Below are 10,800 nucleotides of genomic sequence, written 5' to 3' on the forward strand. Positions count from 1 at the left end.
AAGAATATGAGAGCAAGCTGAACCTTTGCTTGTTCTGTGTCTATTTGGAGATCTGTATATTTCCTTGCAAGCTCCTTAAACCTCTCCAAAAACGCAGTGGGAGATTCTTTCTTTTCCTGTCGGACCTTCTTTAATTTAGACCAATTCACAGTTTTGGGCACAGCATTCTGAACTCCTATTTGGATCCACTCCTGATATTTCCGTAGTCTCCTCATATCCCAAGATAAATTAGGGTCCCATTTTGGATCCTCAATTGGGAAATTTTCATCTACAGTTCTTGTTATGAGCCTGTTTCTGATATCCTCCCTTGCCCTTTCTTTGGCTGCCTTAAGTACCATCTCTTTCTCAGTAGAATCCATCAAAGTATCTAAAATTACTTGTATGTCATCCCAGTCAGGATTCTGAGTTTTTATAACCATTTTTACTACTCATGCCACCTTATCAGGATTTTCTCTATAAGTTCCGGCTGATTGTTTCCAAATAACTAAATCTGCAGGAGAAAAAGGCACTTTTACAAACACCGGGCCTTCCACTCCTACACCCTGTCACAAGGGGGCAATCACAGTTCGCTTTTGTCTGCCCATGACCCAGGCAAGCTTTGACCAACTTCGAGTTCTGTGGGATACAGGTGTTGCTGATTCATTACTATTGCTATCTTTTTCACTTGCATCCCTCCCCCTCCTTTCTATCACAGTTAGGTTTTGCTCATCTTCCAAGGAAGAGGGATCAGGTGACGGTGGGAGAGGAGGATAAAGAGAGAAGGGTGTATTAGACGAGACAGGTTCAGGATTAGGTGAGGTAGGGGCAGACGGTGGGATAGGGACAGGTGAAGTAGGTGAGATAGGGCTAGGTCCTCTTGGTCTTATTGGAGCTACCTGTAAATCAATATCTGTATAATTTTCCCTACTCAGACTTTCTTTCAACGCTAAGTGTTCTAGACAACGTTTCTCACAAACCCCACACTTACCACTTGCAGATGCTCTAACCACCATTAATCCACATTCATCCTGCCATTCTGGCTTTCCCCATAAATAGAAAAGCAAATCAACATACGGCACCTCATCCCATTTTCCTTCTTGTTTACAAAACAACATTAACTGCGAAATAATGTTGTATTGCAGAGTCTTGTATTTTGGCCATTTTTCGCCATTCTCCAAGACGTATTCTGGCCACCATGTATTACAATAATCAATCAACTTAGCTTTACATAATTCTTCCCCAAAATTACCCTGTTTCCAATGTGCTAATAAGCACCCCAAAGGAGAAGTTTGCAGAATAGAGGCATTGCTGCCCAAAATTCCTTTAAGTTTCTCCATCCAAATACACCACAAATGCCATACCTGTAATGCTTATGGAACGGTGCCTAGGCGATACCACCAGGAATTCCTAAGCCCAACCAAGCGTAGCTTTCGCTGCATCTTATTGGCAGGCAACCAAACCAAAGTAAAAGCACCTTACCTCTCTCCCGGGGACATTGTGAGCAGCAGAGGCGGGTCGCGGTCGATGAGCCCCCCAAGAATCCCTCGGTGCCAGCTTGGAGCATGATCAAGTCGCGAACTCGCTCAGCAGCACTCACAGGGTCCCATCTGGGTCGCCAAAATGTTAGCATTCAGAAACACATAATCACAAGAGCAATTATAGGTAGGTGCTTTTTATTGAAGAGCTCTGGGTGTCAGGGGCATTCAACCTAAATCTGACTCCAATATGCATTCAGGATGAACATATTTTTATATTCTATTGTTATATAACTTTCATGTTAATTATTAAACTTACATTGTTCTATTGTATACATAGATTTCAGCCAAGCATGGCTCCTCGAGGCCCACTTTTAAATTTCTAACATAGTTTCTCATGATTCTTCTTATGATTATACAATAATTATATTTAATTACTAAACAATCATCACATCTAACAATTTTATAATTTATCATACTGCTTACGCAGGTGCAATCATCTGGCAAAACACAAAGCCTAACATTTTCAGAGTCTGTCTTTAACATTTTCCAGGGCCCCACTATCAATCCCAGAGTTCAGTCTGGAAACAGTTTCTGCCTACTCTCACAGTCACATGTCCCAGCTACTTGCTTCCCCCTCCTATCTCTGACTCCCATCTCCATTAATAGCCTGTTGGCTAAAGTCCTCTGTGTCTGTCTGTCCTATAAGGCCTGCTGCTCTGCGAGCTTTTTACAAGTTGAGTGCATCTGGATTCACTTCTCTTTGATGTAAATGAAAACTGTACTTCATCTACACTGTCACCTTTATCCATCCCATTTGCTCATAGGCTAGATTAAGGTTTTTTGCCTTCTTTTGAGTCAAAGTGGTTTATTGCAAAAGATCTGCTAACCTTAAAACACAAACCTGCAAAAGGTGGCAAACTCAATTTTTTAGTTCTTTCTAGCAAGCAATCATCAGTAGTACAGCTTGCTACATCTTGTAGTTACTGAAAAAAGCCATGGTGATGCTGATATGAACAAGGGCTGCCCAAACTGTAGACAGCAATAACAGTATTGAACCTGTCTGTATCAGCCAAGGGCAGGAGAAGAAAAGCGATGCCTGATTAGCTCAATTGCTGTACTAGAAAGACAGAAACTTTGCATGAAGAACAGAAGAAGCATGGGAGGGTTTCACAGGGCTACCAGCACGGTTTGTCCCTCCCTGCACTCCCTTTGATCCCTCTGTCCTGTGGAGCACAAGGAAATTCCAAAAGGGTAGCCTACCACAACACACCCCCATACAGCAGGCAGAGTGGCAGCTTCAGCTTTGGCACAATTATTCAGCATGTACTGTTTAAACACACCCATCCTCTGTGAGCTGGGCAGAGGTACTGGCTCTTTGCCTCTGCGTGTTCATCAGGGCAGGCAGGTGCCACAGGGTTGCTCCAGATATGTCTCCAGGATAACAGCACCAAAATTCTTGGAGTCACTGCCATGCAGGTGCCATCAGTGTTAAATGTCCCTGAGTATGAGTCTTACACAGGACCTCCTCTTGCTACAGGAGTAACACGGTCCAGCGTGGGGACTACCAGTCTGGCCTTGTGATGTAGGTAAAAGGAGAGTGGGAGCACACTGAAATGCCCCTAAAATGACCTGCACCCACCCTGATCCTAACTCTTGAATGTCTGCTGTGTCTACAGCCTTGGGCCCATGCAGAGTGAGGGCATTGGCCTTGCAGATCTGAACTGAAGCAGTGCCAGATTTGCTGTTTACTTTAATCCTTCTTGAGTTGTTAGCAGAAACCTGGGTCAGAAAGAGGATTCTGAGGTCATCAAATCCAGTTCCCCATGTGCACAACAACAGACTTGCTCAACACTCATGCCAGGTTCCATTTTCACAGCAGTTTGGGCTTTTGCCCTCACTGCTGACACTAAATAGCTGTTCCCAAAGATGCTACACTGACAGTTGCCACTGTTTTTTAATTTGTTGTCAAATCCATTCTCATCTGATTTAAATAAATTTGTTACTTTACCAGGATAATTTAAATATCCTTCTTGGAGTTCAGGCTCTCTCCAGAGGCTTACTTACCGAGAGCAGTCATACTGCTTCCCAGCTTCCTTTTGCCTGACAGAAGCAGCCAAATCCCCATTCCTGTGATTCTCCTATGCAATTCCCCACTTTGCTCCAGTGTCTTTTTGGTGGTGGTGATGCCTTAAGTTTTAACTTTTATATTTTTCAGATTCTGTGCTGCTTTAGTGTGTAGTTCTGAACTTCATATTGAGGCTTGGTAAACTCTCTTCACAGAGTAGGTAGACAAAACAATTCCTTTTCTAGCTTGGGACCAAGGACAATCAATATTAGTTTCGGGCCCAAGAGCATAAACAATGCGGGCTGAAGAGAGAAAAACAAGAAGGATGGGACTTCATAACCTAAAACTATAATTGGACAATTAACTTGAATATGCAAATGGACCAAAACTTATAAAAATGTGAGACCTCGTGACTGGTCGTCCATTTTGTGACCATTTTGGGTTCATCTTGGCTGTAGCCCTGTTTGGGTCTTATACTGCCCAAGGAATATCTTGGCACCTTGTTGAGGCCTTTTAATAAATACCTACTTTATTCTTTAACTCTGTCTATCCTCTGTTCTAGGTCAGCCTTCTCAAGGTGTCAGTGGGGGCACTCATCCTTCCATGGAGCGAACAGTCAGCATGTTCTGCCGATGCCAGCCCTCAGCCTCAATCAGACAAGGGTGTTTTCTCTTTCTGGTGCCCAGTGCTGCACACCCACAGCAGCAGCAGCACATGATTTGAAGATCCAACATCCTTAGTCCCACCATATCCTGAGCTGCTCATCCAGTCTCCTCCACAATATTTCTCCAAAATGAAAATGCAGAAACTGCCCACCTGACCACCTTTTTTTACTTTACTATCAAACTTTTTATTCTACCAAACAATTAAGGTTTCCTAATAATGAGTTGGATAAAAGAACTAAAGAGTGCCTGGTAAATAGGAAACTGTAAAAGCAACATTCAGTGGCACTACTGTGAATCCCAAACAAGTCACCATCACCAACCAAGAAGTGTTCATCTATCCTGATATTCTCCCCCACCTCATTAGGAAACAGCAAAATCTCATTTGCAATCACTTACCTTCTGCCTTGACAGTAAGTTAAATTTTTGCGGCCTTTGTCCCATATGGGTAAGTAGCAAAAGCGCATTTGTACTGCCCAGTAAGGGACACAGTAATATTTTCCAGGTGCAGCACCCACCAATTGCATTCAGACATGGCATTTGGATTGGTGGAACACAAAGACCCTATGTCGTCCCCACTGCAGCACATCCTTGTGCTGAAGGACACCGAAAAGTTGTAAGGAGCCTCAGAAAACTTGAAGTAATGGGAGCCATAGGTGGGGTGATATACAGGTATTTTGGTAGAGGGGCTGCTGTCAGTCTTGGACCACTGTGTCTGTATGATGTGGGTACTGTGCAATTTTGGGAACACGCACACCAGGGTGATGTCAGTACCTGGCAGAGCATGGACCACTTCTGTCTGGGTAATGACAACTGCAGTCTGGCCTTAAAAAAAAAAAAACAGGATCAATTTCAGCGCAAGTAATGTTTAAACAAAGCTTTTCCTAATCCATCTTTGATTTGGTGCTTTAGCCATAGACAACTATGAAGACCCTACAACTTCCAGCAAATCTCCACCAGTACAGACTGCAGAGAGAAAACTGGGAGATCAAATGCATGTGTGTCTGGAAGAAGGCAGGGAGATCCTGTCACACTTCTTGGAGAGAAATGAGAGCTCTGAAGGTCTCTGTGAAAATGAAAATCTTTCAAGTAATATAAATAAAGCAGAAGCTGGACACAGTTATTCCCCAGTTCTTTTTGCAAGAACAAATGAGTTATCCCCACTGGCTAATTCCCTGCACCATCCCCCTGCCCACTGCCTTTGTGGCTTCAGCAGAGAAAGCAATTCTCTGTGTTATTAAACAGCTCCTGCATGTCCTAAACCAGTGTCTGTCTCAGTGTCAAAGTGAGCTGCTCTGGTGTGTGTGTTTTCTTCCTCTGTTAATTTCATAAAGCAGGTGGCAGTCCTTAGTGCGCCATATAAAGGAATAATGGATCGATGAAATGAAGGGGCATTCAGCAGGAGCTGTACCATTTGGTTTAGCTGCTGTTGTAGTAGAATTGATTTATATCCCTTTCTCCCTCCTATGAGTAAGAGTCTGGCAGTCCCCAAACCCCTGAATGCAGGGCACTGACAAACTCAAGGAGATGAAGAATTTATGGAGGGGATTGTTCCAGTGAGAAAAGTAATCAATCACTTCCATAGAGCCGTACACAAAAAGTCCCCTGTACACCCGTTCTTTTCCAAAAGAATGTGCAGGTCCACAAAAAAAGAAAAAAAAGAGTTGTTGCCCCCCATTTACATTCCATTTTATCATCCTCCCTGTGTTAACATCCCTGTATATTTACTTTGGGAATTTGCCCTGCAGTCTTGCCAGCTGCAAGTGCCCACTGCTCACCTTCTTTTCTTGAAAAAGCTGGGTACCAATTCCCTTGCTTTGACATTTGCTCTGCTGTGTGGTACATGGCTCTGGGGCACCTGAGCGAGGGGGGGGCCCTGCCAGGGCTCAGGCATTCTCAATGGGGCTACAGTGTGCCCCACACTCCTCCAGCTCAGCCAGGAAGGAGCCAGGCAGGGACTGTGCACCCTCAGCTCTGGCTTGATGGAGAGAAAGCACAAGGGCAGAGTGATACATCCTCACAGAGCTGGCTCTGATTTATTACCTGTACACTGAAGGGTGACATGGACACTTGGAGACTAGATGTGTGGAGAACAGAGCTACTCAATGGCCATGGACAACATTAATCTCTGCTGTTTCATTGCTGCACATGTTCTGCTCATCTTTTATTCTAAATGATGTGATGACGTTAGAGGTTAAATAAAAATAAGCCTGAATGACAAGTCTCACAGCCTTGTGCTGTGAGAAAAATTACTAAAACTATTTTTGTCAGTGCAAGGAGCTTATTATAGGAAATGCTCTCTGATTTCACCACAAGTTTTGCAACGGTAAAAGTTAAGGGAGAAGCAAGTAGGAATCTTGCAATCAGACTTTCAAGCAAAAGACACGCAGCATTTTGTCTCTCATATTCATGCTGATGCTGCTTTAGGTCTAAGGATCATATAAAGAATGCCTATGAAGAACCACTTGAGTAATTTATATTAAGTTTAAAAAATTATATATGTAGAAACAACATTTTAATTTGCATTATATCTTAGTAGCCTAGTGCAGTAGATTATTTTAACTGAAAACATTTTGTGCAAAATTGCTCTTAACTCTTTGCTAGCATCTCAATATAAGCAATCTCATTTTATGTCGACTTTATTTTTCAAAATCAAATAGTGTCCAGTAGTGCATGCCTGTGCTCCAGCTGAAATTTCTTAGAGTAACTCCCAGACATTTAGGTGTCTGATCTCCACAAAGGGCATAGAGGCCTCCACTTTCATCTTTGAATGACTTCAGTGAGGATTTCATCTGAGAGGAAAAAACCCCTCCAATTCCTATTTTTCTGTAAATGCTATTTCTTTCTTACATGTGTGTTGTAGTTCGTGTTTGGTTTCACCCGTTCTCCCCTCCTTAGTTGGATAAGTTGGTCTGGCTCGACCACCAGTTTATGTCAATCACTGTTTTCCCCTCCTTGTTATCCCATATTTGTCTCTGTATCCCCTCCCCAAGTCTTATGTCAGTCACCGGCACCCCGCCTCCAGTTCTAGAACTTTCCAGGTTGGGTGTCGAGTGATTGGCTGAAAGGCTTGAGCCCTCCCTTCAGCTTACCCCTATTGGTTCGCACCACCCGTCAGTTTTTACTGTATTAATTTCTTCGTGTTATGATTGGTTGCTTCTTGTACCCACCCCTTTCCTTCAAAACCCGATCCCCGAAGGGGTTCGGGGCTCTCCTTCTGCGCTCTCTCCTCCTGCTCTCTTCCTCCCCAGCAGAGCTGCGGCTCCGCTCCCCTCCTTCCTCGTCACCCACCGTTCTGCTCCGACCCTGGAATAAACCAAGTTCACCCCACCTGAGCAGAGTGGAGAGTCGTCTCTTCCTTCAACCCTGCGGTGCGGCTGCATTTCTATCTTGGCTTCCCAACCCAACCCACGGTAGGCACCTGCCTCTGGCTTAGTGCTGGGGGAGTGCCTGGACGACTGAGGCTGTGGCTGGACTTACTTATCCTCAGCCGGGCTCCTTCCAAAGACAGCCACGGCAGCACATGTGTATGTTTTGAGGCTTCTATTCCTTTCTTTGCATTTTAGATTTTCTATGAACACATGTATGAATTATTTTTATTTTGAGAACCAGTTTGCCTCAGTGCAAAAAAGATCAGCCTATGCCAGATTGTGAGACGCATCCTTCACCGCCATTCAAATACATCCAGTTTTTCCCTTCTTAACTTGAAAATTGTGTATCCTACAAAATTGTTTTTCCTAGCTGGTAATAAGTATTCCTGCATTTATCATGGTCAGAATTTTGAGAGGGTGGGGGTTTGTGAACATCATACTTTTTCTTGGTTTTCCTCAGATTGCTTTTGGTTTAAATTCCCTCTGACAAAAGTACAGCCCTCCTTAGTCAGCTTTTCTGAGTGTTTTACTTGAATGACAAACTTGTTTCTCTAGATGTTAGCACATGGGGCTAGGTGGAGAAGAGGACGGGAAGAATCTGTTTAAGGGGTTTCACCTGTACAATTTACTCTTGCCTTGAAGCGTTTCAATTCTTCCTCTCTCTGCATACACAGGTATGTAAGACAGAGACAGAGAGGTATTTTTTATTGTCCCATTGAAAGCAGCTTCCCTTTTGGCCCATTTGAGAGGAGAACACAATCCTCTACTTCAAGTGAGCTCATCCCAGTGATTATTCCAGCAGGTTAGGCATATTGAATTAAGTAATCTGCTCAGCACAAGGCATTTACTCCTTACTAGCTGCACATTATAACTAGGGTTATTAGAAAGTTGTCAGGAAATAGAAAATCATTGCCAGTAGCTACAGCTCAGCCTAGTGAGACCCACTAATCCCAGCCTGCCCCTCACCACCCGCCATCATAAACTGAGTCAAGGTGTCCCCCTGACACTCTTACCTGTGACACTGGGCACTGAGAGCAAACAAAAGAGAGAGAAAAGCCACCTTGCTTTCATCTTCACTTGATGAAGTTCTGGTGAATATGTAGCTGTCTTGGTGCTCCCTCAGAAAAGGAAGTTGAAATGGCCTGCCCCATGCAGACAGGCAGATGTGCAGCACAGTCACTCAGCATGACTTCAAAGAAATGCTTCATTAAACCAAAAGCCTCAGTTTCCTGCTAGAGTGATAAAATAAGAACATTTTATGAAACTTTTAAGACAAAAGCATTACCTACATTTTAGCCCATGTTGAAAACAATTTTTTTTCTTTTGTCCTTTCAGATTAACTCAGAGTAAGCAGCTTACTGATTTACACACTCTCAAAAATATGCCAGGTACCTAAGTTTGAATATATAATTTTTGGGGATATGGTTTAGGGGTGATTATGGTGGTGCCAGGTTAGCTGTTGGAATTGGTCTTGAAAGTCTCTTCCAACACTGATGATTCTGTATGCTCTGTGTACTATAAGGTAGATAGCATAATAAAAAGCTATTTTTCTTTCTTCCTTCATTTACTTCATGTGCTAGACTCACATATACTATTTCTATACTCTCTACACTCAGTATCTTTTAAAAACACAGCAAAACATCATAAACAATCTCCAGAAACAAATACAGATATATAATAATAAGGGTTTCTACATTCACTTTTCCCCCTCCTTTTTCTTCCTAAGAAGAACACCAATTATTTTCTGCAGTTTGATGAATTGCAATATCACGTGACAATGTCCCTTGGTGTGGTTAACATCCTTCAGCTGTCAGTTTTGTTAATGGAAGCACCCTCGGGTGGCGGGGCATGATTCCTGGCAGTCCTGTCACCTGTCTTTATTGCAAGTCACCTGTACATCCTTCTGAGCTATCCTGGAAGCACACTGCATTTCCATGAGTTAGGCACAGACCTGCCAAAAAAGCATCTCATTGCAGGCAAGTCATGCAAATTTGCTGATGTTGGCAGCTTTACAGAAAGAAACAGGTTTGAGTTCTTGCTTATCACAGTTCTTTCCCCCGAGCCAAAGAGCAGTGCAGGACACCTCACGTACACAGCATGGATATGTGTTACGTGCTGGCTCTTCATAGTGTGGATGTTTGGCAGTATAGACGGGCAGGATGCTTGTTGCCCCTGATAGCTCCATCCTCTGGGGCCCAAGGACAACCTCCCATTTGCACTATGTGACAGAGCCTATTACAGCCCATTCCTTGGGGAAGAGAAAGCAAGTGTCACAGTCCCTTAAACAGGCACCTCTCTCTACCAGCTGTGCCCTCCCTCAGGAGGGAGTCCTTGATTGAGCTGAGTCCTGACATGTCTTTTCCTGACTGCCAACTTTTGCTAACCTCCAGAATGCAAGGTACATAGGAAAAGGTGAAAAAGAAGGACTCTGATTATTTTCCTATTTGATGACCTGCCAGGTGTTAACAACATCTATACCACATCCCTAATTTGTGCATATGCAAACTTTTGATTCACATTTAAATAGGCTCCAGCTGGAGCTGATAGTTCTGACTGGGCTATGTCAGGGCTCCACATCTTTTGGAGAATAAATGCTGCTGCACAGTCTTTTTGTTTGCATTGATCTTCTACCTGATGAAATGTACTAAGAGCACTTGTAGGAAATGCACTGGATGCCCAGGTTACTGCTAAAGGAATTTTCCCGGGGATGAAATCTCTGCTTGTCATTCAGAAATCTGACAGAGAAAGATCTGTCCCAGATAATCAAGAAGTCCTGAAGCTGAGGATGAACAGAATATTCAAGCCATGGTAATTGACAACCACAGAAGGGAGTAAAAATACTAAAGGGATATGTTCTGGTTTCCACTTCAGAGTAAAGACCGCAAAGAACACAGAGATTACCTGCAGATACTACAGTGCAAGAAAATCTGACTTCAGTCTAAAATTTGGATTTTCATTTATGATTGCAATTACCTTAGCTTTTCCTGCTGATCAGGTCATGTAAGCTTTGTACCATGAGAGAATGTATTTTGTCTTGAATGAGATTTTTTATTGATCTGAAACACACATCCCAAATTGAAAAGACAGCTCAAGTGCTGTGTGGCATATTCAAGACACAAAGAAATCCCTGAGCAGCTTGTTTGAGTTTCTAGATCACAGTATTTTGCCCTTAGAATTTGTTCCCCCCCCCGAAATAATATCCTAAAAATATACTGCTGCCATGTTTCATTGTGTTGGCTGAATGC

General features: G+C 43.2%; 1 protein-coding gene across 1 annotated transcript in view; it reads right to left on the bottom strand.

Moving 5' to 3' along the window:
* Positions 1–8,733, bottom strand: part of CD96 (CD96 molecule) — a 30,213-nt gene extending 21,480 nt beyond the window's left edge. The window contains 2 exon segments of the mRNA XM_054628365.2: positions 4,584–5,009; positions 8,569–8,733. Coding sequence (XP_054484340.2) covers positions 4,584–5,009; positions 8,569–8,626 — 484 coding nt within the window. The 5' untranslated portion in view covers positions 8,627–8,733.
* Between the last annotated feature and the right edge of the window lie 2,067 nt (positions 8,734–10,800).

The sequence above is a fragment of the Agelaius phoeniceus genome, chromosome 2 (assembly GCF_051311805.1).
Source record: "Agelaius phoeniceus isolate bAgePho1 chromosome 2, bAgePho1.hap1, whole genome shotgun sequence".
Classification (NCBI taxonomy): domain Eukaryota; kingdom Metazoa; phylum Chordata; class Aves; order Passeriformes; family Icteridae; genus Agelaius; species Agelaius phoeniceus.